This window comes from Poeciliopsis prolifica, unplaced genomic scaffold (genome assembly GCF_027474105.1).
Source record: "Poeciliopsis prolifica strain line A6 unplaced genomic scaffold, Auburn_PproV2 SCAFFOLD010, whole genome shotgun sequence".
Classification (NCBI taxonomy): domain Eukaryota; kingdom Metazoa; phylum Chordata; class Actinopteri; order Cyprinodontiformes; family Poeciliidae; genus Poeciliopsis; species Poeciliopsis prolifica.
In genome coordinates, this window is record NW_026562385.1 from 13731814 (window position 1) to 13759803 (window position 27990).

Consider the following 27990-nt stretch of genomic DNA (forward strand, 5'->3'; position numbering starts at 1 on the left):
TGTTTTAAAAAATGACAAAAGCAATGTCTTCACAATTTGATGCCTTAAAATGGACCTAAAGGAGCTTCTTTCTCTTTCCAACACTCCCCCTTCAGCATGTCATGACAACAGAGCCATTCCATGATGCCATTTACATCCATTTTTAGGAGAGTTGGACAGAGAAATAGTTCATACAATGAGCTCAGCAGACTCCAGTTGCACCAGGTGTTCACTTATCGCTGCTGCCACTAGTCTGGAGGAGCTATGCTATGTCAGGTGGAAGTCTGAGACTGCAGCTTCAAGGAGGAGCTTTTGTGAAATAGGCGGTACTGAGTGAGAGCAAGCATTTGGGCTCCCATTAATCATTGCCATGGGAGACTCAAGGAGTTCTCAGACATGCATGAAACACTCTAGATATATTTATAATAACAAACGTACCCAGCATTCCCAGTCGATCCACTGGGAACAAATGAAAGTCACTGGCATGTTGACGAAACCAGTTAGAGATGATTGGAGCTCTGAGACACCATCAGAGGACTGGCTGACAGTGATAAACTTGTTTAATATCAATCGTTTGTAAATGGTTGGGATTGTTTATAAAGGGATGTATTATGTCAAATTGAAATGTTGAACTTTATATCACGTCTACGTCATATTAATTCCTCTTCAAAACATACCTGGATGTTGCTTTGAATCTTTTATGCGTGTTTGAGAAATCCTTTAGTCTCCTGTTGCAGCCATGGGGTGAGGGCCACAAACACAATTTCTCCTAAGATCCTGCTATGAGCTTTAGTCTCCAGCTGAGCTTCCACCCCAAAGAACCCGATTCCCCTCAATCCCCCACTCAGCTCCTCCAGACTAGCAGAAGCAATTAGCAATTACCTGGTGGAATTGCATACTTGAGTTTATTATATTAGCTACTACTCAGTCCGACATTCTCAAGAACAGTTTTGAACTGTATAATGGAGAATTTATGAGATGACTACGTGAAATAAAGACCATAGTTTGAGGCAGGAGTGTCAAACCATCTGAACAGCAGCAACACAGGGGACTGTTCTCTCACCATTCCTCTTCACTATGTACACTTCAGACTTCCAACACAAGTCTGACATCATCTACAGAAATGACAGACATATTGTTTTTCAACCCTTAGACGCTTCACAATGAAATCAGACATTCCCTTTCACACACACATTTACACACTGATGATGAAAAGCTACTGATTGTTTCTACACACTGACAGAAATACTCAGATAATCCTGCAGTATCAGCTGCATCAGAGATGGAAAAGAGTCAAGAGTACAGAGATCTGGTATAGCGCATGGTGAGGATACAATCTTCTTATCTTGAAAATAAACAAAATGAAGAAGTTGATTGTTGATTTCAGGAGAAACAGGGTTAGCTCAAATCCCATTTCCATCATGGGTGAAGAGGTGGAGGAATAGAAATACCTCGGCGTTCATTTGGACAACAGACTGGACTGGAGATGCAACAGTGAAGCATCTCGAAGGAACAGAGCAGACTGGACTTGCTGAAGCCAAGATCCTTCAAGGTTTGAAGCAAAATGTCTGTTGTTGAGTTTGTCATCCATTTTCCATCATCTGTTAGAACTGCTGCATCACAACCAGGGACCTAAAAGACTCAGACCTGATAAAGGCTAGTTCTGGTTCTGTTCAGGGGACGGCTGTGGAACCTTTGGAGATGATGATGCAAAGAACGATTTTACAGAAAATTATTGAAACCACTGAGCATCCTCTTCGTCACTGCTAGAAACTGTCTTCAGTCGGAGGCCTCTTCAAGTTTTCTGTGACACAAACAGCTACAGGAGATTTTTCCTGCCAAATGGCATCATCTACAAAAACTCTGAGAAATTCAAATGAATAAATTCACCTTTGAGATCCACCGAGTGTTTTTGAATTTGAAGGCAGTGTCAGAAAGACAAAGACTTCTTTAATAAGAAGTGACTTATTTAAGCCGAATTTCTTTTCAGTCATATTTGATTTATGCAGCAGGAACGTAGTTACTAGATTAGGCTCTGAAAATGACACCGTCTCTTTAAATTATACTTACCTGGTACAGTATGAATAACAAAATCCCACACTATTATACCATCACCAGCCTCAGTCACATATACATTAGATCAGTTCTTTCATATCTACATTAAATTGTGACCTGGTCATCTAAGTATTTCAGACCCATCACACTAGGCTTTTATGTAAATAATCTGTTTATGTTCTGTTTTAGTGAGTCTTATTCTCCTGGTGTGGCCTTCTGCTGCTGTAGCTCCAGTCTGCCTGAAGAGCCCATGTCTTCAGTGATGAAGTCTGCTTATTCTATTCCAACACTAACAGTAATTCCATCCACATAACTGCTGCTCACCGGATAGCTAAAGGTTTATCAGAGCAGCTGCTGGAAGCCTGACAATAACCACACCATGCTTAGCATCACTTCAATCCTCCTTTTTGTCTGATTTACTGTCAGATCATCTGTTAACTAGCCACAGGCAGGTGGATCTGAACATGGGGGCAGCAAGTCTATGACTCCATGATCATGACTCATTTGAATCCTACAAAAGCGAAACATGGTTCAAAACTGTCTGTATATTTAATCTTATGAGCTTCATTTTCATGTCCAAGTTGACAGAAGTGACTAAATTGTTGGTTCCTAAGGTTCTGATCATCATCCATCTTTAGACCTGTTAAAAGCCTATAACATTTTCCAACATCGCTTGCCTGAGTCAAGAAATAAATATTCCTTACTGTATTACTGTAGAGTTTATGGCTTGTATTGGAACAAAAACTGGATTTGGTGTTGTAGTCCAAAAGCTACCAGTAGTGTGAAGAGGCAAAACACTGCAACCTCTAGAACTTTCTAAAGCCGCGTTTTCAGCAGAAGAGTCAGTGTCAGACAGCGTCAAACATGTTATTTCTCATTGGTCAACACACACAAATGACAGTAATCCTTTACACTGTTCCATGATCAACAGTGGATGCCACCATTTGAATACAGAGAGCATGAGTCCATGATGAGAGGGACAGTATGACTACAGGCTAACTAGCACATGGAAAACATCGCTTGTGTCCACAGTCTATATTACAAAGAGGAAAGAAGGAACTAAAGTATTACAACATTCCAGGATTCCAGGATGGGTTGGAACATCTCCACATTTAATTTCTTTTTTTTTTTTTCTTTTTTTTCTTTTCTTGTGAAAGAGGAAAAAAAAAACAAACAAAAAAAATCAAGTCAACAAAAATAGTTCCTACTAAGAGACATTTTCCTAAGCTCTCCTAAAAACTTGCAAAATCAAGTTCCAACAGTTGACACTGGAAGTAATGCATAAAAGTGTCAGTCTCTCTCCTTCCTTTCCTGATAAAAGTGGATGTGGGTGGAGGCTATAGACGATGATGATATGCTGATATTCGTACGGAAGTGAATGGATGAGGAGCTCCGGCTCCCAGACACTTGAGTCTCAGGTAAAACGTGAAGTGGGGGAAACACAGAGGAGGTTCCAGGGGTCGCTGCCTTATCCAGGGGTCACTGCCTTATGCTCCGTTCTTCCAGCTGATCCCTCACACCGAGCCAGGATGAAGGAGCCCATGCCTAGGCTGGGCCCAATGTTTCAGCAGAGCAAAACATTCATCACCTTCCATGCTGAGTGTTTAAGCAGAAGAATGTCTTCTCTCAGCTGTTTGCATATAAAAGCTATATGGTCAACAGACACAAATTTTGAGTGCAGCTCCATAATACCGTTTGGTCAACTTCATACCCTAAACGTCAAACCCATCAAGCTCTTGTGCTGGAAAAGCAGAGTCTAACAAAGTATCTTTGTCTAGTTTCTAATACAGATATTTTTGTACACTTGAATATGACAACATTAACTTTGAAGTAAATTTTCAGCAAGCTGTAGAGCTTGTTTTATGTTAATCATTCCTCAATATTGACTAAAAAAACACCAAAAAAACAGTTCCACTCATAGGTTTTTTTCACTTGACATTCACATGACATTTTCCCATGTGATAAGGAAAATAATCTGCCAAAAATATTTTCACTAGAAGATACTTGGTTAGGCTTTATTTTTTTGCAGTGTGTGCCTATCCAGCTCTACTCACCACAGGTGGAAACAATTTATGTGATATTTCACAAAACAGTCTATTCATCGATTTAAAGGTTTTCTTCTAGATGATCTTTTCACCATCAGCAGATTAAATTAAGTTTAAAACCAGAAGCATGAAAACAGTTGTTGAACAGTGCCCTCTGCTGCTGCTAGTAAAGAATGCAGGTAAAGAAACCTGTTCATTCCTACCGGGAAGATTATTAGGGTTGATATATAAAAATGAAGTGCACCAACGCCGCTATGGGTTTTGCTTCATAGTAAATCTTTTAAGTTTGATACAGATATGAAGTTCCTGCCTGGTGAGTCTAGAGAAACATTTGAAGCAGCTTCATCTCATATTGTTTTAAATAACATTTGTAGATCTGTCATCTTCTATGGACTGGTCATGTGCTAGAGCACAGAGAGCCAACGCTAACAGCAGACATATTCAGAGGTCTGGCAGCATCACTCAGCATGGAAGGTGACCTGCATGCGTCTCCTAAAGGTCTCGAAGCTGCATGTCATTAGAATACCAGCTGGAGGTGAGGACCGGACTGGGACAGTCTGCGTTCTGCTGAGCGGGCTCGGAGACGAGGGTCACCACGGAAACACGAAGACAGAAGCCCAAGGCAGAGGGGGTCAGGATTAGACAGAATGGTGAAGACAACAACTTAAAGGGTCCCAACAGTAAAAAACAGAGCCGAGCAGGAGCAGTGTGTGGATGGACTGTGATAACGGTAGATACTGGAGGAGCTCCACAGGTAGGACTACTTCAGAAAGACGGCGTGGACGGATAGACAGGGCAAGGGATGCCAGCACAGCACTAGTTTTGGTTTCCTGGTTTTGGTTGTGGATGGTGAAGGGGAGGGGAGAGAGGTTCCTGTCATGCGGGGAGGGGCAGAGGGTCTGATATGTCTTTACAAGATCTTCACTTTAACTGCCATAATGCATGGTGTTGCTGGGGATGACCATGGGGGATGCCATGGAGATGGCAGCGCCCCCCATGGTGAACTGGTTGGTGATGGGATAGTAGGTACCGCTGCTGCTGGGACCCGACTGGCCCGTTGTGGCCCCTGGAACAGAGAGCAGAGCATTGCTTCATGGCTTCTGAAGACCAGGCTTCAGGAGACGCTGTGTGAACAGCAGATTACCTTGGACTATTCCTGTGCTCATGATGGAGCCCATCCTCGAATGGGTGTGGTTCACTATCCCTGTGTTGACTGGGAGGGGACAGAGACAGACAGAGACAGAGAGGACATAGACAACAGAGAAGACAGAGACAGACAGAGAGGATGGAGGGAACAGCAATCAGATTAAAGAATCAATCCTCGCTTCTAAGATGCTATGTGGGAACTATAGCAACCCAAACCCCACCATTACCTAAGTTAACTTGGTTTCATCAGTTAGTACATGACAGAATGTCCTGTGGACCCGGTCAGGACCGGTCCTGCTAGAACCTGCTGCTGTTCTTCAACAGCAGCAGGAACTAGTTAAAGTTTCAAACTTTAACTAGTTGAGCTATTTAAAGTGACGATCATTAAAATTGTCGCAATAAATCAATTCATGAATAGTGAATTAAAACTAACACAATATTTCCATTTGCATGACTGATTTTGTCTCTTTCTAGCAAACCAGATGACAAAAGGCTTCAGTCTCAGTTCATTTGTTTACAGAGACTTAAGAATCTATATTACTACTTGACTACTTGTTGTATTTATTTTAGACATATAAAACATTTTCCAGTTTCATTGTTAAACGTTAGAAGTTTCTTGATCATTCAGAGGTTGTGCTACATACATTTGATCTCAGACATTTCTAGTATGTTAGAAAAGAAATGAACCAGATCACTTTTCTGAAAATAAAGACATGAGCAGATGTGACAACAACAGCGCTGTGTATTCGAGTTTATTTATCACAGCATCACCCAGATAAAAGCAGGAGTTCTTTTGCTGTTTCCCTGCATGAGGAGCAGACAGACAGACACCTACCTAGAGGGATGAGGTTGTTGTGAGACACTGCTGGGCCGCTTCCAATGACTGTGCTGAGGTCATAAGCTGTTGGCATCCCTGATGGACAGAGCAGACACAGCAGTTAGCATCTACCACTAAGGTTCTCCAAGGACACCCAGTTCTGACTTCACACAGATTTATCAAACAGAAGCTCTGAACTAAAGCTGCATTTAATCATTTTGAATACAACTTCATCCATTCAACTCCAGAGGAGATGAAGGACACCTGGTATTTATAACTATGTAAGGTTTCACAGAAACATCATATCCAGGTTAAACACAATTGTTAACATATTTTCAAATGATCAAAAATAATAAGAGGTAAAAAAAAAGAGAGAGAAAATTAAAACATACATAACAGAGTCTGGAATAGTTCAGTTTGTTCCCTTCCTACTCTCTGTTGTTTCACATAAACATTAAACATGATGATTACTGGAGACATCTGGGTTCCAATCCCAGCATTTGGGAATAATCTGCATCAGGTGAACCCTGCTGCTAGTCCCACTGTCTGAGGTTATGTCAGCAGCACCCACTGAAGCATGCAGCCATGTCTCTAAAAGTCATGACCTCTTCATGGTTCTGCAGCCTGTTCAGCTGATCTGGGTTTCTGTAAACGATTCCATGTTTACTGTGAAGGATGTTCTTGTGCTTCACATCCCAGCTGGAACACGCCAGTCAAAACGATGGTGTCTGCCAGTCCAGTCAGGCTTTAGGTGACGGACTCTGTGCTGAGCGCCAGGTTCAGGGACTAATAACTGGCTAAAAAAATCAAAACAACCGTGTGAAGTGAAAACTGGCTAAAACAGGACAGGTCATGTTGCCAGTTTGGAAGGATTTCAGATATTCAAAACAAAAAACTCAATAACTATCAATATCTACTGATATGAAAGGATTATATCGTGATACATTTTTTAGCCATATTGCTCAGCCTTATCATTTATATTGATAAATTTCATATCACAAGAATTCCGATTTGTTAAAATAAAATCAAATTAATGATGTTTATATTGTTGAGGCTTTCTCCCCACTGTTTATTTAATGGGAATATCAATAAATATGCAAATATGATTAAAGGCAGCTACAGTGTGCAGCTTAGTGATAAAAATAATTTTTTATGTGACTGCTGAGCTAAAGAAACTCATTACAAATGGTTGTTTCTCAAAAGCAGTATTTGTGTGTGTTGGGGCTTTGATCGCTTCATACAGTCACAGCTATTCTGTTGCCTAAAAAAAATCATAATCATTCTTTTTGTTATCATAGTGCCACAAAACATCACAATAAAACTTTAAGTCCAGTCTAACTGCCAGGAAGCACTCAGTGGGAGACCGCAGCATCCAGAGCATCAGCATGATCCACAGTATGAGTGAGGCTGGCCCTGATGGAAGAGTAGGTGTCTGGTAATGGACTGGTTGGGATTCGACTCCAGCTTCCTTTCAGCACATGCCAAAGTTCAACCGAGCAAGTCACTGAACGAACCTCCAGGAAGATCTGAACGACTTTAGTCCATGAATCTCCTGCTGCAGATGAAATCTGATGTGATTTTACTCCACATGATAGTGAGCAAAGTACTGGAGCCTGAATGGATGTCTGCAAAGACCCATTTATAAAACCCATCACTGGGAAGACTCCTCTCATTTCACTTTAAGCTCTCATTTAAATCTCTTCAGACAGAGTGGATGCATGGATTGCCGCAATAGATTATCATTCCTGCTGACTCCCAAAAGGTGGATCAATACAGGATCAATAGCCTGACCTGAAAGGTCAGAGGTCAGTTAGGGTAAGGTTGATGCAAGTTTGACTTCAGTGCAATCTAATTGAGGGAGTTTATGGTGGGACAGATTTATGAAACAGCTTTAACCATAAAATCTGACAGGATTACAGAAAAATTGAGGGGATAAACTCATACAAAGAAAAGAAAGAAAGACAAGAGGAAGAAAAAAGTCTGCTTCATTATATCTGGGGTATTTAACTTTATAAAAATAAGCTACATATTTGTTAAAACCATATCACGCCATATTGCGACAGGAGACAATCTGAAACGCTAAAGCTCTACCTGTTCTCAGTGATGACTGCAGAAATAAATAGCACTGTCAGAAACAACCAATCAGAGCCAGGAGTAGGGATGCAGTGCTGCCAATCATCCTTCTGTAAGCATTGCTCATACCCTTCAATTATCTCTGCTATGTTGCAGATACTCTTTGTCAGCATATCCTGCCATGAATGCTAAGGCTAGTTAGCATGGCAACCCGTGATGACGGATAAACAGATTTCCTGGAATAGTGAGTCGTTTCTTCACCATTAGCATATTTAGCAGAGAGTACACAGGATTGATTGAGAGCGTTAAACTCCTCCTCTCAGCTCTGATAAGTTGCTTTTGATCCGTGCATTTATTCAGAGGGCACCAGTAGATCAGGAAGGAGATCTAATGAGATCACGACAAACCACATAATAAATAAGAACAAGTAACCAAAGTTTTCTATGAGCCACGATAAAACAATATTTAAAAATGCCTTAAACCAGTTACCATAAGCAGCCTTAAAAACAAATTGTCTCATTCTGTCACGACATGGTGACAGTTTTAATAAATACCCATAAAACATATTTTTCATGAAAATTACGTACTGCAGTTTTAAGTCGGTTAAATAGTTTTCTAATTGGCTGGATGGGAGGACCTCTGCAGTGCTCTCCCTTCAGTCTCAGCTAGAAAGCTGAGAGAGGGTTTCAAGTTCTGCCCAGCGTCTTAAAATAGCCTCATGCCTGGTGGGGGGCAGGAGGGACTGGAGCCAGATAGAGGAGGATGTGGGCTGGGCAGCTTTAATCTGAGTGTTTCTGTGTTCACCTGATACAGCCATCCCCTGACTCATACTGTAGGCGGCGCCTGTGTTCCACATGTTCTCAGAGGGGGAGGTGTAGTGTGAACCAGGAGGGGGGTTAGGGGTGGTGCCTGTGTACCTGCACACAGAAACAGACACGGTTGGAGATCAAAGACACAAACAGCAATCTGTGTGCGTGGTCCTATGGGCACCGTGGCAACCAGCTGCAGTGAGGGGAGGGACTCACCTGAAAAAGGGGTTCTTCAAGTCCAGGAGGTTGCTGGACTTTGATCCGGTCTGGTCCACCTGGGCAACAATACTGATGTCGTAGCTTTGTCTGGAGGGACAGAAGGGATTATGGTAAATTTTAATAGAATTATTCAACGAGACACGAGATTCAAAATGTGTAGTGAATAAACATCTGAAAAGCTGCAGCTCCAGCCCAGCTTGTTAAATGGCTAAAACTGAGTCAGTTTGTTGGATGGAGAGTGGAAGTTTTTAAGACTTGCCAGAATTACTGGCAGCTTTGACTAGGCCACTTTAACATGAATAATTTTGGCTAGATTTTAGTCTCAGGTCTTCTGTGCTCAGCTCCAGTCGTGTGCTGATCTTTCCCCAGTTTCCATGAGGAAGAACAAACATCCCCACCTGAAGATTGCTGCCAATACCGTGCTTAATAGTGTTTGGGATCTCATCTGATCAGGACACCTCCTACATCCTTGATGTGACCCTTAGATGGTTTGTGGAAAACTTCCAATTCTTAATCACTTTATTTCAGGATGCTGATTGTTCAGACAGAATGTCTTTCACATGTCAAACACCTCAGGTCGGATGCTTGTGCACTTTGAAGTCAGATGCTTGACATTTTTGTCTCGCATTTGATGATCTGCTGACCCGTATTGTTACCTACACCAATACAACACATTTACATACAAAAAAGTTCACACCACAGAAAACAAGATTAAAAATGAGAAAGTAATTTTTTATGCATTTTCTGAATTTTTTCATTCATTATTTTTGTGATGTCCTTTTGATCTAGCCATATCAAAAGATTTCCCGCACTGCAAGACTTCCTGATGCGACACTTCTTGACTCACCCTAGACTGCTGTCCACCTGGACTTTGCATGTACACCAGTCACCCCTCAAATGTCGTTGGGTCTGAACGCAGCATCAGACTGACCCAGAGCAGCAGGATTTGTGCTCAGATTTAACACAGCTGGCCTGTTTCCTAACTGGGTGACTTCTGAAGGCAACTATTGAAATTAACCCTAAATGTTTGCAGAAAAAAAGAGAGTGAAATTCATTTTTTGTTCAATTCAAAGTTCTTTCTCCCATTTCCAAATGATGTTCTACTTTGTATTGGTCCATTCCTTCAGAACCCCAGCTAATAAACTACAGTTGTGGTTGTGAAGTTACAAAAGGAGAGGAAAATCTACTTGAATGTGATTTGTGCTCTCTGAAAAACTTTGAAGTCTAATTCAGAACGGCTTAAGCATTAAACTATTTTGATTAAAACCTGAGCGAATACATCACAAAACTACCTTTTGTTGGCCACCAGCATGGCCGTGCCGGACAGCGTGTCCCCAGCTTTAGCGAAGAGGGGCGACTGCAGCAGGCAGCGCACCTGGTACCAGTGGGTGAGGGGCTCTGTGGGGGCTGTAGACAGCCACACGGTCATCCTACAGGGCGACAGGCGAGAGACAAGCTGTTCGAATCCAGTTCAAGCCACAGGCGGTGCATGTCTATCAGAGGACTTACACTGATCCCATGAAGGCCACATCGAACCAGAAGGCCAGGCCGTGTACCAGGCCAGAGTGCATCATGTGGAACTTGAAAGGAATCTCTATCCTGAGAGCAAAGCAAGAGTGAGTAAGCAGACACTCTGCAGAGAGAACACACAGTCTCAAAGTCTACTTTACAGTCAACTCATCAAATGGATCAGACACCAAAGAATCAAAATTATGTGTCTCGCCATCATCTTGTGAATTTAAAATGTCACGACACACCACATAATAAATAAGAACAAGTAACCAAAGTTTTCTATGACCCACGATAAAACAATATTTAAAAATGCCTTAAACCAGATACCATATACAGCCTTAAAAACATATAGTTGACATCTTAGATGGCTGGAGCTCTAACACATTCACAGACCTGTAGAGATCCTCCTCTTTGGCCTCCAAGAAGTTCACTGTGTATTTCACTGACTTGGCCATCAGGATGCGGATATCAAACGTGTCCTGCAGGGGGTAACATCACAGGGTCCAGATCACACAAGAGTCCAGCTCCGAGCTCTGCTGCCATTTCCTCCAAACCACCAAACCAGACCTGCACTCTGTGTTAATCAGTGAGTTACGCACCACAATGGGCTGGCGGAAGTACTCATCCACTGCAGCTCCCCGCAGAGCAGAGAGGTCAACGCCGTGGAACGAGGGCTGATACCTGAGGGGACAAGATTACTCATTTCAACAGCCAACAAAAACTTTCATCTAAAACTATGTTGTTTGACGCATTTCTCTGTTCTCTGGAACCATATTCACAGTTGGTTTGCAGACGTTGCAGCTTAGGAGGATCGAAGCAGGAGCTTCCATTGTGTATCTTTACCATTTTTGGAGTAAGGGTAGACTTAAAATTTCATCATAATATTTTGTGATATTATTGTGATGGCATTACGTGATCTAAAGAAGAATTTATTACTCCTATGTCATGCAACTGTATGACAGCAATCAAAACCTCACAAACAAACACAGCCATCTGTAATCTGCCTCATTAGGACTCCAGTCACACAAAGAAGTCTGATTTATATAACTAAACTTTACACAGGAACTGTATTTAATTATATTTTCAAATATGGATTGATATTCTGTTTGAATAAACAGTGGAGAAAATACTAAAACTAACAAGAATTTAAGCTGTTAGAACTCTATGGCAATGAGTGTTTTAATCATAGATAGTTCAGTACGATTGAGTTTATTTTTTATGGGCACTTTCTACCCTTTCTTGCCATTTAATTGCATAATATAGACCTAAAACATTATAAAATGTCCCATTTCTGTAAAGCTAACAGCAGCATAGCTAAATATGGCTAAAGGCTAAAGTATTCAAAACACAGCCATTTCCTGCTGGTTTAGTGAGCCACACCAAGCAGCTGACGGCCATAAACAACTAATATTGTTGTTCACTGTGTTTTGGACTTAAAGGAATCCTTTAAATAGCAAAACATTTGCTATTTAAAGCAAATGTTTTGTGTTCATTTAATTCATGTTTCTTGCTATTACGAGAGATGTGATTAGTTTTAAGTTTTATCTGCAGTTTGTCTCAAAAGCAGCTACAGCAGAAGCAGAACTGGTAGAATAACCTGCATCCAGTCTAGAAACTGCTCACCCAGTGCCTTACCACAGACTCAGACACACAGCAGCATCTTGGGCTTCCTATTGAGTGGAACAGCAGCAAACACTGCAGCTGACGCTTCAAAAATGCTGACAGAGTAAAAAGAGGAAATAAGAAATTGTGTCCTGATTTTATGGCATCTATAATCCAACTATTAGATTTGTTTCCACCTTAATATTTTCTATAAGCAAAGACATGCTGACTGTAAAATTATTTAGGTTGACAAATATTGGGGCCTGCCATACATTGCATGGAGCCATTGAAATGCCTTGCAAAGCAAGGAATCCATGCATTGCATGGCAGGCACCTATTATTCTACACAGTTTGACTCAAAACAGATAAAATTTTGACTGCCCCTGTGTGTCTCACTCTCACATGACAGAGAAGATTAATTACCATAACAATAGAACACAGAGAGCAGAGAAATAGAGAACTACTGAGATGGCAGAACGCTCAGTTCCTACAGAGAAGGCCAGAGCTTCCAGTTAGAACAACAGAGACAACACCTTACTAGAGGAACAGTTACTACACACAAGATGGCAAAAGAGCAAAGAAAGTAAGTTCCATATGCCCTTAAAATGACAACCACTTTGGACTGTCAAAATAAGAGCAACACATCCCCAACAAAATAAAAGCTTTGACATTTTTCATTATATGACTGTTTTAACACCACTGTTACTCAAGGGATTAGTGAGGCCTTTTAAAATGAAGCCGATTGAAAGTTTCAGAATGAAAAATGAAAGCCTCAATATTTCTCTCAGGTCACTTGCAAAACAAGACTAAATTAAAGCTAAAATGCTTATGTTTTTTGAACAATAACAATATTTGTTGTTAATCTGTTGCTAAGAGAAGAGCATGTTTTCTGGTAACAAAGTGCCACGAAGTAAACATCTGATTTTTACTTTTGCAAAATTTTACAACAGTAAATTTCTTGTATCCAAGTAGATAAGCAGTATTTCAAAAGAGCTTATGTTTTATAAACAATAATACTACTTGTTATTAACTGGGCGTTAAGAGATGAGTTGGGTTTTTTTCTGGTAACGAAGTATAAATCTGATTCACACTCGTGTCTGTTTTATATAATGTATTAACCGATGACCAAAAAAAACAAACAAAAAAAAAAACATTCGCTTCTATGCAAAATTCACCAACTACACAATTCTTGTTAAGTAGTAAGTACTGTAAAACAAGTAGTATTTAAAAAAGAGCAGAAGAAATCTTTGTTTTTTGAACAATAACAATATTTGTTGTTAATCTGTTGCTAAAAGATGAGCATGTTTTCTGGTAACCTGGTGGCACAAAATTTAACAACCGTAAATTTCTTGTGTCTAAGCAGATAAGCAGTATTTCAAGAGTTTATGTTTTACAAAAAATAATATTACTTGTTATTAATTTGGTGTCGAGAGTAAAAATCAGAAGGCATTAACATTAGCACAAACATTAGCAGTGCACTGCAAGCACACTAGTAGTTTAACTATAGCCTTTTCCTTAGAACAAGCATTTTTAGCTATTTATATATTTGCTATGTTTAGTATACTGAGAGGAGGAAGTCAATGTAAGACAATATGCTACATTGAGATGCCCCACATGCTACTGACAACATTGAGACTAACATTAACATTTTGGCTAATTTTAGTTTATAACCAATTTCAACATACTGAATTGAGTAACTCTATCTTACTCAACATGCTATTGAGTGCTATATCAGTGCTATTAAGCACTGATGCTAATTTTTAGCATCAGAACGCTGGGTTCCAACCGACAGGTACACTTTGGCAGGCCCCGTTTAAATTTCTTCAGAAATTTTCTAGTTAAGCAACTAATGTTTTACCCATCTGTCTAACTCCTTTGAATTGCGTCTTGCTCATCCTCACCAGAAGTTGGCCTTGGTGAACTGCTCCATGTAGAGCTGTTCATCTGTGAAAGGAGCCAGGTGCACGTCTCCGATGGTGGGGAACATTTTACCTGCGACACACAGCAGCAGCAGAAAGTCAGAAAGACAGAGGCTGTCTCTACAGCTACACATCTAGAACCTGTCACAGCGTGTGTTTCATCCAGAGTCCTCGACCTCCTCACCGTTGGGTTTGAGGAACTTCTTGGCGTGCAGGTAGCTCTCCAGCATGCGCTCGTTGAACAACATGTAGCCCATTGGCTCTGAGATGATGATGTCCACTTGCTCTGGCAGCGACACCTCCTCCACCTTCCCGGGGATCACCACCACCCGCTCACTCAGGCGGTTGCTGTTTACCAGCACCTGCAAGGGAAACACGGCCTGGTAAGAACTGATCCTGCAGCTCTGTCCAGGATGGATGCTAAATGGAACAGGTGTGTATAAGGTTAGAAAAGTGCAGCGATGCAGCAATGAATCAGTGCGACTTGGGCTGAAACGATTATTGGATAATTGTCAGCTAATTTAGAAACAGATGAATTGTTAACTGGAGTATAAAAACCCAAAAATGCAATTTGCTTGCAAAACTGTACAAAAAATTTATAGATTATGGATCTAAGAAAACATTCTTTGTAAATCTCTTCCACCCAGAACTCCTAAAGTGGCAGTTTTACCTTCACCTGGTTCAAATCCCCACTGCCCCCCCAAAAAATAAAAAAATCTTCTATATGAACATTTTTCTATCCAAAAATTAATCAGTTAATTTAAACCACAACCAACAAATAAGTCCTGTACTAGAAGTATTTATTAGTTTCCTACCGATCTGTGTATTAGTGTAAAAATGTGAGTGTGAATGGGTGAACACAACTCTAGCAGAAAGAGCTTTGAGGGGTAAAAAATGACTGGAAAAGCACTGTAGAAGTTCAGTCCATTTACAATTTTACCATTTAGCTGCAAACTAAGCTAAAACGATCAAGCATAGATTAAAAAATTCTGTTTAAATGATTTAAAAACATTATTTGTTAATGTATTTCTAATATTGCATTAAAAAAAGATTTCAGTGCTATTGATGAAAAATCTACTGAATATGACAATATTTTTAATCCAATTAATCAATATCTTGATCAATTACTAAAACAATCATTTTGTTGCAAACTGACTGGTGGTCAGCTGGTTGAAGTAAAACTGATCAGTGAACAAACCATCACTAATTACAGTCAAGCCTCCTGCTGTTACAGTGCTGTTGATGCTGTTGCTGAGTGAAGGTAGCTCAGCTGTTGCTGAGTCAGTATGAAGTCAGAATGTGGAGCTTCCAGAGAGGAAGCAGCTGTTCATCCAGACTCTTACTGCAGTTTATAACAGGAAGGAGAAGTTGTATCCTCCAGCAGAGTGCAGTCTGCCTGTCTGGGAACATGATGTATTAGGAGACACCAGAAATCTTTAGTTAGCGTTTGGCTGATTCTACAGGGAACACTTACAATGAAGTCTACAGCTAGTAAAGCCTTAGCTAAGTGCTAATGTATAAAGTTGAAGACTTTAGTCATGCTGTCAGTCTTCTGTTCTTCATAAAGACATCTGAACCATATTGCTGAGAGCTGTTATGGATCTGTAGATGTTCAGCAATGCAGAGAGACACAGCGCTACAAACTGAGAAATCTCTTTGATTTTATTATCAACACTTCATTATTGGAGCTCGAAGTTCATCTGGAAAGCAGAAAAAGTAGTTCCTTGTATTCACAGTTAGACTGGTATTGGCAGTTTAGATCCTATATCTTGTAATCCACTAAAAGTGAGCTAAAGGAGGAGAAACGGGAAGCACATCTGCCTGGCTGTGACCAAACATTGCAGGCATCAGTCTTACATGATGTTGGAAACTGTCCGGTAGAGCAGAACAGTCAGAAAGTTGAAAACACAGGTTCACCTTTAGAGTCTGGCAGGTAAAATGGAAACAAGACAAACTACTGACACAGAAACTATGGTGGGACGTGATGCAGAACTGGCAGCAGGCGGCAGCTTAGAATGAGGAATCAGTGTTTGGAATATTGAACTGTGGCAGAAAGCAGTTGGTTAGCTCAGAGATCAGGAAAAGTTGGGGGAAAAAACAGCACTGCAGCATGGAGATAGTTCCCACCCTGAGGATCAGTCAGGATGGCTGGGCTCCACTGAGTAGAGCAACATGATACTAGCAAACATGTTCATTATGTAGCTGCTGATTGCCTCTAAATGTACTCTGTGGAAGGACAGCGAACCCAAACAGAAAATGGGACCAAACCAGATCTGAACTTAAAAGTGATAATGTAGCTTATTCTACTTATTCTAGGAACGCACTGATCCACTTTTTTCACTTCTGATATCGATATTTGAGGCTTAGTATCAGCCGATACCAAGCAGATATAGAACGACAGAATGACCTAAAACATTTTTTAAACAGATGTTTTTAAAAATGTTTTAGTGAACAAAAACATTACAAATGTTTTTGATAACTCTGCACCAGTACAGCAACTTAAACACACCAACAGCTTCCCAATCTTGGCCAAACATGAAAAAACAACAACTTTCCTAATTGTAGTCAGTGCAATTAGAAGAACAGCCAATAAATAATAATTATACATGACGTCGCTCAGAGCACAAAACATAGAACTAGTCTGGATAGATCTGTCCTTATAGATCGGACACATCAACACCGATACCAAATCGGGATTTTTTTCAATATTGGAACTGATACAGATATTATTATTGGGTTGGTGAATCTTTAATTTATTCAGTTTGTATACCACTGACAGACATTAGTCTGTCTGTGATTACCCCTCAGTCTGCAGCTTTAAAACATGGTCAAATTAAAACATTCACATTTGTCCCACCATTTTTCCAACTGGCTAAAACATTGACAGTATCAGACCAGACGGTGCCAGACACATTCATTGGCACCCCTCCAGTAGATGTGCAAAAAGCTGCATCATAATCTCACATTGAACATTTTAAAACAATTTGATCTTTAATTTATGGACATTTATTCAGAGAGGAAGGAGAAATCTGGCTTTCAGCATTATTCCTAACAAATTCACCAGCGGCTAAATTAATGGCCGCTCCCTTTAGAGCAATGTCTCATTTCCAGACCTCGGGGACTAAAACTCTGATTCTTTTAGACGTGTGTCTGTCCCAAATCACCTGATTCCAATGACTTGCTTGACCTCCTCTGAATGCTGCAGAAGCCTGTTAATCACCCACTTATACAAGAGGCAGACGGGAGACAGTTTTGTTGGATGACTTTGTTGAAATGACTTTATAGAGCTGATGAGAGTTGTTGGCCTTTTCTAGTGAGCAACCAGTGACTGTTCACTGGGCTGGAGGAGAAGCCATGGTTATTTTCATTAAAAAAATTAAATAAAAGAATATAAGAAGTTCTTTTTTTGACATATTTATTAAAACTGTCACTTAGTCATGACAGCATGCTATGAAAGATATAATCTGTGACAAAATATCCAGTTCCTCTTGCTTCTCCCAGTACTAACTACAGAAATACACAACTTGGTCACAAACAAACAGATCTAGAAGGAGGGTCTTAGTGCTGTCAATCACCTCATGTATGCACTACTCAAAGTCTTGCTCTCTGCTATACTACACCACAACAGAGTCGGTCATCAATGTTAAAGCTGGTCAGCATGGCCACTGATAACAAGAGATTCTTTCGTCGCCATTTACACAGTGAGTAGCGATTACAAGAGACAGATTGACAGCGCCAAGCCCCTCCTCCTGGCTCTGATTGGTTGTTTTTGATCAGTGCATTTGTTCAGTTGGCAGTAGCAGCTCTGTGAGGACGTGGAGGTGATCCATCTTTTCACAGATTATCGGTCTCATGTTATAACATGGTGACAGATTGAATAAATATATCGAAAACATGGTTTTTATTGTTACATAATGTAGTTTTAATGTGCAGAGTGGCATCAAGGGACATTTAAAATGTTAGGAGGCTCCACATGCAGGCTGCTGTACTCTGATTGTCACTGGTCATCACATAGATGAACCAACAGGCAAAAAAAATAAAAAATGAAGAGATTTCTAGAATGTGATTTCTTCCTTTCAATAAATGTACAAAAACTTCAATAAAGTTTTTGTTTTTCTAAAAAGTTCTAAAAGCTGTTATGCTCCCGTGCTAAAGAGATCAATTTTATGTTTTCTTTATCGTCTTTCCTCAAGGTGCAAGCAAACATGGGCACCATGTTAACGGTCACAGTTCCTACAGACAGGTACGCACCTCAGCATGCTGAGCCATGGTGCTGGCCTCCACTGCATACACCTTCCTGGCTCCAGCCTGGGCCGCAAAGAATGACAGGATTCCTGATCCACAGCCCACATCCAGAACCACCTGGAGAACACAAGGGAGACTCAAGGTCATGAGGAGCCACAAGTCAAGGCATTAGTTTTACACAGATGATGTGGCTAGTTTTTGTGCACCAAAGAAAGCAGACATTAAAGGAGGAACTGATGAATAGAACATAGCAAACAAGAATTTGCTTCTTGTTTAGGTTTCATTGATTCATTTTTATCCCTTACCAAGAGCTGGCTGCATAGAGCTGAACCTGATGGCTCGGAGGTTACCTTGTCTTTGAAGTCTGTGTGGTTCTGCAGAATGGCCCGCTGGTAGGTTCCCGTCCGGACATAGTCCTGCATCATGTTCTGTTGCTGGGAGAGGTAGCCGTAGAACTGCCAGAACACCAAACAGGAACAGGAAGTTTTCATTCAACTTGTAATCTATTTTGAAATACTGAATCTAAAATGGGATTTGGCATGACAAAAATCTGAGATTTTATTTTAGAAAGTGATGCTGGCAACCAAAGCAGAGCATTTAAACACATATGTACAGATACAGCTGTACCAGAGTTTGGCCACCAGAGTGCAGTGTTTCTTATGCTCTGTGAGAAAACATCTGCTCACTGGCTCCATGCAAACACAAATTAAATTCAAGTTTATTCCATCAAGGACAGCACATTAAACAGTGTTACAAACAAAGCAGCCGTTGTTTTGTACAAAGGTTTTCTAGCCCCAGGCTGATTTGCAAACTCAGCCTTCCAACACTTGGACCTAAAACCTTAAAGAAGAGCTTGAGGTTCTTAAACAAATGCTATATCTATCACATTGACTTAAAAGTAATTTGACTTTGTAATTTCTTACCTTGAAATTGGGTATCTGTTCTTTTAAAATCTCTTGCTCGTTTTGAAATTCCACCTTCAGTAAATCATCTCAACATGGCTCCTCTATTAACCCTTTAATGTTTATACCAGCATTTCACTGAGATCATATTATAAACTCAGCAGATGTGCAATTCCAACAAGTGTTTGCTAATTGATGCTTGCTAGTCTAAAGGAGCTGACTGGGGGAGTTTTGGAGAAAGGCTGCTCTGAGAGTCGGAAGCTCACAAAATTGGAATTTACAGTTCTGAAGAACAGATGCGTCTTGAAGGTGGAGCTAGGGTCACCCAAATGTTTTGAACAGATAAATGGTTGCCTTGGAGCTCATAGGATGTCTCAAACTTGTATGAAAAAAAGTCCAAGGCAAAATGCCAGGCATATTTTTGATGAGAGAATATGATGTAAAGTCCAAAAAGGTCCATTTGACATGATACTGTGCCTTTAACCATGAGCGATGGAAACTGATTTAAAGACCTAATGTCATATCCCATCTGTTCTAATGGTGAGAACAAATGGGATACATAATCCCATACATAATTCTAGCTTTCAAATCTCTCAAGAGCACAAAGAAGTCCTGTAGAGAAATATGGAGAGAGGCTCTTTGTCCTGATGGTCTATTCTGAGATAAAAACTAAAAATAAAGGTGAGTTGGAGGCTGAACAGTGTTCACTAAATACTCCAACAGAAAAAAAAACATTAGGTAGTACTTTCATACTTTCCTCATTCCTAAAGGCCTCAGAGATCTGGGGTGCATTTGTTTTCCTCACCTGGAAATACTGTACAGCAGAGGACTCTTCTGTTCTTTCACTGAAGACAGAGTGCTCACCAGCATGCCCCCGGCAGTTCTTCAGAAGGTTATAAAAGGACTGAAAGTCTGCAGCAGAGCACAAACACTGACGTCACCAGGGCTAACCTGAGCTTCCTGTCAAACTCATTCATTCAGCATCATGTTTGTCTGCAGCCAGGTGAAGCTCAGCGGCTGCATGGTCTCGTGGTGCTGGTTTTACCTGCTGGCGAGGAGAACTGCAGCAGCACGCTGTTGCAGCCCAGAGTGATGATGAATGACTGCTTCCCTACGCGGCTGCACTCTGTGTCACGAGAAACTGAACACTTGAACACACTCGTCTCCTCTCCTGCAGACACACAAGGATATGCAGTGAATTTAGAACGCTGCGTTAGAAACAAATCAGCCAATAAATTTGTTTCTAAACCAGGACAACAAAAGTCTGATGAGGGAACATTGATGCCTTTACAATGTCTGAGTGGGAGAGACCATTTCAGCAATTAATGGCATCCCACAGGCTGATGATGAGTCACAATGACCGGCTTTAAAACTGCTCCAACAGGATCAATGCAGATTTTCCACAAAATGATGAGTCAGCAGGTGGAGCAGCCTGGGGTCGTTATATAACGAGAACATTAACATTGTTTCAAACAAACATTTTACTTTTATTTTTGTACACCACCTCACAGCGTTCAAACCCTTCATCTCTTTCACATTTTATCAGACCAGCTTTAATCTACTGCACTGGCATATTTTGAACAGGCAAACAAAGTGCTGCAGATTGTCACATGGAAGCAAAATGAGGGGCATTTTGAGAGTTTGCTACAAGTAAATATCTGAAAAGTGTGGCATGTGTTGGTATTCAGCCCTACTGAGTCACTGCTCTGTGAAGTGTATCGCGTGGCAGTTTTTATTTCAAGTCTGTGACAATTTATTTCCAGCAAAAGTCTTTTTTTTTTTTTTTTTTTGCCAAAACAGACTTTTTATTTTTTTTTGCAAAACATCATTGGAAAGAAAGAGGTGGTGGTTTTGTTGCCAGGTGATGGGACAGGGTCAAATTGCATTTTTTTTTTTTTTGGCTAAACTATTTCACCTAAGTCATCAAACCAAGCTCTGTAGAGGTTTCAGATTCAATTGATTTTATTCCTAAACTTTGACTGGACCATTCTGACACATGTCTAAACATTAATCTTTCATTTCACAATTATTCACTACTTTATGTTGTGGAATCGGTGCAGCTTGTTCTTGGAACAGTGTGGGACAGAATGTGTTTAATACACATTGGAGTTATGAAAACAAGTTTTTCCAAAACTCTGCAGGTGTGTGTTACTTTACTCAGTGACGTTCAGCGTCAAGGCTCCTTCACTGTTCAACAGTCACACTCTTCGTTCTAAGATAAAATGGAACCATATTTCTGACCGGGCTGACGAGATGCATTTCTAAAATCAATCCAGAAATTTTCACAGTATATTTTCTGTAATATATTTCCCTGAGTGTATCATGAGCCTGGCAGACCACCAGGCTTTACTTCCTCCTTCACCAGGCTAAGCGTGGTTTGTTTATTTTAATTTGGTTTTTTTATACACCAATCACAGGTAAACTAGGTTTATAGTTGATGCATCAAACTGGGAATGAGGGGTTGCACATCAAATACACCATCCTGTATGTGCCCCTTGACTGCTGACACTATCATTTCCAAGTTATGATGCCGACTCGTGCACCTCCAAGTGTTTTTAACTTAACATTGGTGGGCTACTAGAGCGCCCCTAACACTGGGTTCAGCAGGTTTCCTGGGAAAAACCCTGCATTTCCATATGCAAATTCCCCTACAGGCATTAAAGCAGCCAGGCTGTTGAGCAGGCTGAGCCAGAGCTAATCCAGTCGCTAATAGAGAGCTGCTGGGTAAGAGCAGCTGCTAAGCACCATTACAGCAGATCAAGTAGAAAGGAGGAGCTCAGATGATCCTGTCTTTAGCCCTGTGAGTTTATTACAGCAGAGCAACACTGAGCAGCATGTAAGAGAAAAACTGAATCCAAATGATGTAATCACAGGCCAGAGGCCTCTGGATGACAGAATTAAACCAAATCATGAAGTTGGTTTGTTTGTTTACTAGGATCCTTATCAGCCATCGCCACGACAACGGCTACTCCAGCTGGGGTCCACATTATTAACAACAAAATCAGTAACACACTCTTTATATAAAGTTAGTAATGTGACATGTCAGTTGAATAAATCTCGATTCAACACTTTGTAACATAAATTAATCAGGGAGCTAAAGCATTGGTTGCATAGAAACGGTGAAGGAAGGAGTTCCATGTTCTCAACTGACTGCTGTCTACTATTGTTATCACATCATAGAAGATCAAATAGCAATTATGTATCACAATTAGGTACAGTGTGGCTTAAAAAAGTTACTTATTCAAAACATTTGGTATTTTAGATTCAATATTTCTTCAAAAAAAAAAATGAGCAAGAAAGGCGATGTCAACCTGATGAATATGTGTATTGAACATATTCATGTGTAACTCACATTAGACCTTAAAAAGAGTGAATCGGCAGAGAAGATGAAGAGTTGCGACCATGTTTGGAGCTCAGACTGTGGTGGCTGCCCAGTATGTGGAAACAGCAATGTTCAACTGCCTGTCTGTCTGTCAATCATAACCTATTAAATATGAATTTGAAGAGCAATTACTCAGTGACGCCTCCATTTGAATATTTCTTACAAAGCTCTCCTTTTGAAACAAATCAGAGCGTCAACAATAAATGGAACCTTGGTAACTGGGCCAGCAGCCCTGAACAAAACCAACACTGGCTATTTTTACTTGGTCATTTCCACAAGCTCCCTTTTCTGGTGACCTCAGCCATGCTCAGTTTATTACCAGCAAAGCTGTTAAAGACATTAGAGAAGAGATAGCGTCTGACTGTGCTTCACAGAGACAGCTGGGCTGCAGAGAGCTGTTCTCTGCAGACAACTAGCTAAAAACAAAGCATTAGCATACAGCAGCAAGTTGTTCAAGTTAAAGAGTAAAATCTTTTAACGAGTCAAATTTACAAACAAAGGAAGAAAAAAATTCAGCAGCTTTATGCCAGAATGTTGAGTAGTTTTATGTTTAAACAAATAATACATACAAAACTAATTGGAGCATAAGGATCACTCTCAGGGCTACAACTAACAATTATTTTAGTAATAGATTATTTTATCAATTGATCCAACAAATTGCCATTCTGTAGATTTTTCATTTAATCACAAACCTTTTTTTACAGTGTTAGAAATATATTAAAATATGCAAATAAATAATTTAGTTCCCTTTCTAAATCAGAAATTGAACATTATATTGCCTTTATTTGCAGCAAAGAAGAGATCTGTAGTTAAAACAATAGCAACATGTGAAAAAGTCAGGCCTGTCTTATTGAGGTAACATCAGTACAGAGTTGGGCTGATCTGGAAATGCCCCCGGCAGTTAATTATTAATTAGGTATCAATTATTAATTATTAAAAATTGATACCTAAAGGTGCTTAACTTTACAGCATTTTCTATGTACTTTTAATGTCTATGAGTGCAAAAAAATTACATTTGTTATCATTTAGTTCTGTATAGATATTTTCATATTTTTTTTGGTTTAAATATCTCAGTCTGTTCATTGGTCTCTTTTCCCCATCAAGTTTTTTGGCTATGACGTCACTGCATTTACTGTGAAACTGCTAAACAAAATCCTAACTTTCAGCCAATCAATTTTGTCAATCCACCATTTTAAACAGTTTCAACATTACCACCAAATGTCTCGATAAAACTTTAAGTCTATTTCGCCCAGCCCTGGTCCTGTCTGCATTTTACCTCAAGGCACAAATGTAGAAGCTGCTCCGGTCAAATAGCAGCGTCATGTTAAGATTATAATGGTACAAAAATATGTGTCTCTTGCACTCCTTGTTCATGTCCCAACCCCCTCCCTCTAATTGTAGTCACTGCAGGACGATGTGTGCTTAGAGTCAGGGGTATCCTCTGGAGTACCAAAGCCCCAGACATGGACTCATTCAGGAGAAAAACACAACTCCTTTAAAAGGCAGCTAACATTTAAATAAGCAGGATAAGGTTATTTTCAATGGTTGTTCTTTGACCATTGAAAATAACCTGTGGAGGAAGTATTCAAATCACTGCAACGCAGCTATGTGTAAAGTCATAGGAAGTTCACACTGCCTTATTTCTGGAGAGGACTCTTATTGTGAAGGTTTGCTGCATTGAGAAACACACATCACTGTGTTATTGTTTTGACTGTGCTGTCCAGCGTCAGCAGACCTTTGGACAAAACGCTGGCAGTCCAAGAGATCTGGAGTTTCACACTCTTCAATGTTTTCAGGTCAAATTCATTTTAACAGCTGACAAAGGTAACCTTAGAAAACACAGCAAACTTCAAACATTCTTCATTGTTTGATGATTCCAATCTGGTCCAATGTAGAAACATACTTTTTGTGAAATCATAAATTAGGTGTGATAAAAACATTTTTTTGGTTCCATTCTATTAGCCATAACCTCATTTTAAGTACTGTCAGATCTACAGACTGAAGAAAGCACTTAAAAAAACCAAAAACTTGACAACATGAAGTTGGTCACAAGATTTTGAACCACCATACTATGTGCAGATCCAAAGAACGTCAATGAGGAAACAAAATGATTAACATCTATTAATGTGGAAACAGGGAGAAAAGCATCTCTGCCAGAGAACATGGAACAGAGGCGAATCGTCCACAAACAGCAGGCAACACATTAACAACTAAAACAACCAGGATCACCATCTGAAGCTCTGCAGGCCTCACATTATTTAAGGTCAAAGTTCACCATCATTCAATAAGGAAGAGAGATTGGGGCAATATGGCTTCCAAAATGGCCAAAAACTCCAGACCCAAAATAATGCGACGGCCCAGTTTGGGAATATATCCTGAAGACTAACAAGCCAGATGTTGAACATTTTGGAATGTTAGCATTCCCTCTCATAGGCCATAAAACAAGAAAACATTTCAGAAAAAGGAACACCAACAGTGAAACACGGTGGTGGTCATATGATGATCTGGGGCTACTGCTTCAGGTAACAGATGGAACCAATGATTCTGTTCTCGACACTGTCTCAACATGGTGACAATTTTGACAAACATGTCAAACCATATATTTGTAATAGTTACATACCGTTTTAAACAAGTTGTTCCTACTGGGAAACCTCCAATGTGGCCAAATTAAAACAATTATGAAAAGAAGAGTGATGCTTGGCAGACATTCTCACCAAGAGCTGACAGCAAGTTGTTTGGTTTATGTTTGGCCAGGTGTCTTTGGATGCCTTTTTTCCCTTAATACATAAAATTCTCACTCGGAAACTGTTCATGTTGTCATTATAACATGTTGATCTGAAACATTCACATGCAACAGAAAAGGAAGTACAGATTAAATATGTAATGGGGAAATTCCTTTTTTTTTTTTTGCTGAACAGCAAAAGCCAAGTGAAGCAGCAAGACTTGGAAACAGGCCTGTCACAATAATCAATAAATCCATTAACTGCATGATAAATTAAAAACAAACAATTTTCACTTGCAGAATTTATAGTTTCTCATTTTCTACCAAAAAATGGATGATGAAAGTTTTCAGTCTGGTGACTTGGTCTCAACTAGCCCTAATTTTGGAGGAGTTCTGTTTATAGAGACTTCAGTATCCATTTTATTTGCTGTTTCTGTTTTGTTTATTAATATTGGATATTTAAAATGTCTTTCTGTTTCTGTGCTAAATGTTCATCAGAATTTAAAGTTTATTGATCTGTAAGAATGGCTTGAAAATGGCCACAAAACAATATTATCGTTTATCGCAATAACTTCTAGGACAACTTATCATTCAGCAAAATATGTTATGGTGACAGGCCTACTTGGAAATATGCCTTTGTTGTATGTGTGTGTGTGTGTGTTCATGTGATTTCTAATCGAAATCATTTGTCTTCCAAACACCAGAAGCAAGTCAGGATGTGTGTGTTGTGAGTCAGGTGCAGGTTGCTCCCTCCTGCGTCCGCTTGCTAAGCAGCTCACCGTCAGCTCACTCATCACTGTCAATTTGCAAATCTTTTTTTAGCTGGAATACAAAACTTATGTGAAATTTTAGAAATCAAACAACGAATGCAGTTATCGATGAAAAACTATCCAGAAACAACTGAAAACAACTCGAACGGTCCTGCACACAGTATTAAAAACAGGGATTGTGCAGAATTCAGACAAAGGAAATACCCTGCTATCAGGGATCCCATGTAATTGTTGTAAAAAGCTAAACTTTCACACATTAAATGTAAACAGGAGCAGGTTTTGCAACTACTTCAGTTTTGCTAGAAATTAAACTTGGCAGTATTTATTTTGGTAAGATTATTCAGTAATGTTGTATAATTGATAGTGTATCCACAAGAAACAGAAAAGCAGTTATTTAATCAAATCTACCAAATATAAACATTCATATTGATGGATTGATTTTCAACTTTTTGCACCACAAATTTATTGTGTGTCTCATTTTAATGGAAATCAAACAGGTTTCAATGTTCTCCCCCCATATCAAAACCTTCATACTCCAGATCATATTCCCTTTACTTTTGTATTGTATTTGAAACTGACCGACTCCAATATCTTAAGTCTATTTCTACAGCTATCTTGACGTTGGCTTTCGCCATAATAATAATAATAATAATAATGATAATAATGAATGCTTTTTTTCTTGCATAACCGTAAACTTAAGTCAGCCACAGTATGTTGCTGTTTTTAATAGGGGAATTACATTCAGTGGGAAAATGTGCAGAGCTGCTCGGATGCTGCCTTCACGGCACACATGAGGTGGCGGGGAAGGGGACGAAGCCATTGTTCCAATGAGAACAAAGATGAATGCATAAATAATGAGGGCCCGGTGTGGCTACGCTACCAAATATGCCTCAACAGCTTTTACGTAAAACTGCTACTTCTAAAAAGTTTCGATGGCCCATTAAATCCATGGTTCGATAAAGGCCACGCAGTGTGAAGCGCCGCCCGGACAGAAGTGCACAGTGGCGGGTCAGAAGTGATGCCTCCACGTCTCTACTGCGAATCAATTCAAAGCGGCTAATTCAAGCTAAGCACTCTCCTATCTACCCGGCTCCCACGGGGACAAAACCGATTCCTGCTGACTTATAAAAACACTGCTTATATTATCACGACAAAATATAAATAAATAAATAAATAAATTAAACCAAAGGTGTTAAATGGGTGCAACCATGTAAGCTTGTCACGTCACTGTCAAATGTAGGCTAGTGGTATTGTTTAGTTCACGTTATTTAGCAACCGTGCTTACCGTTAAAACTACTCTACATGTTTTTGACCGGGTTTTTCCAAGCAGTGAAGTTCACTGTATGCTACCTAAACCCAATGCGTTCAGGCTTCAGAATTCCACATAAGCTACAAAATATTTAGTCTTCTTTGGTTCCCTCGTGACAAGTAAAGGGAAACGAGGTGGTCTCAAGATGGAACAGCTCCTTGTTGGCTAAAGCTACTGCTGGCCACATTAGCACTGAGCATTAGCAGTTCAATCAGGCCGACCGTCCACAGAGCAGTTGTTAGAAATAAACAGTCAAACCCACCATTGGAGAGATTGATGAGGGCAGCATCTTGTGAGGTCTTAACTTCTAGCCGCAGCGGCTGCTGCTCTGAATGTCGCTGTATGTCTCCATTCGCGTCTCCGATAGAGAGCAGCCGCACGCCGCGGAACACAGAGACCGCCATCTTCGATCTGGAAGTAGAGGCAAATCGACGGAGCTCACGTCCAACCAAGCAGTGCTCTCTACTGGAGGCAGGACAGCCAT

The 27990-nt window shown here is 40.1% G+C and overlaps 1 protein-coding gene and 1 long non-coding RNA gene across 2 annotated transcripts; one reads left to right on the top strand and one right to left on the bottom strand.

Annotated features, from left to right (window-relative positions):
- Positions 1–2748: 2748 nt before the first annotated feature.
- Positions 2749–27981, bottom strand: carm1 (coactivator-associated arginine methyltransferase 1). The gene is made up of 16 exons (XM_055036205.1): positions 27769–27981; positions 20369–20494; positions 20129–20235; positions 18772–18876; positions 18428–18538; positions 14361–14538; positions 14159–14249; positions 11255–11336; positions 11049–11134; positions 10653–10742; positions 10436–10573; positions 9141–9230; positions 8920–9032; positions 6061–6138; positions 5224–5292; positions 2749–5145 (listed from the first exon to the last, which is right to left on the bottom strand). Exons 1-16 carry the CDS (start codon positions 27908–27910, stop codon positions 5006–5008), a joined length of 1746 nt encoding a protein of 581 aa, XP_054892180.1. The 5' UTR covers positions 27911–27981; the 3' UTR covers positions 2749–5005.
- Positions 12721–18455, top strand: LOC129363878 (uncharacterized). The gene is made up of 4 exons (XR_008606359.1): positions 12721–12840; positions 14162–14391; positions 14470–14609; positions 18370–18455. It is a non-coding gene; the product is annotated as an uncharacterized LOC129363878 (long non-coding RNA).
- Positions 27982–27990: the final 9 nt, after the last annotated feature.

Bases quoted from the DNA above. Each gene is read 5' to 3' on its own strand.
- carm1 (XM_055036205.1), bottom strand. From the start codon at position 27,910: ATGGCGGTCTCTGTGTTCCGCGGCGTGCGGCTGCTCTCTATCGGAGAC. The intron at 11,337-14,158 runs GTGAGGATGAGC...TTGTCCCCTCAG, and splicing joins TTCACCAAGGCCAACTTCTG to GTATCAGCCCTCGTTCCACG. The intron at 9,231-10,435 runs GTAGTTTTGTGA...CTGTCCCTCCAG, and splicing joins ATGCTGGTGGCCAACAAAAG to ACAAAGCTACGACATCAGTA.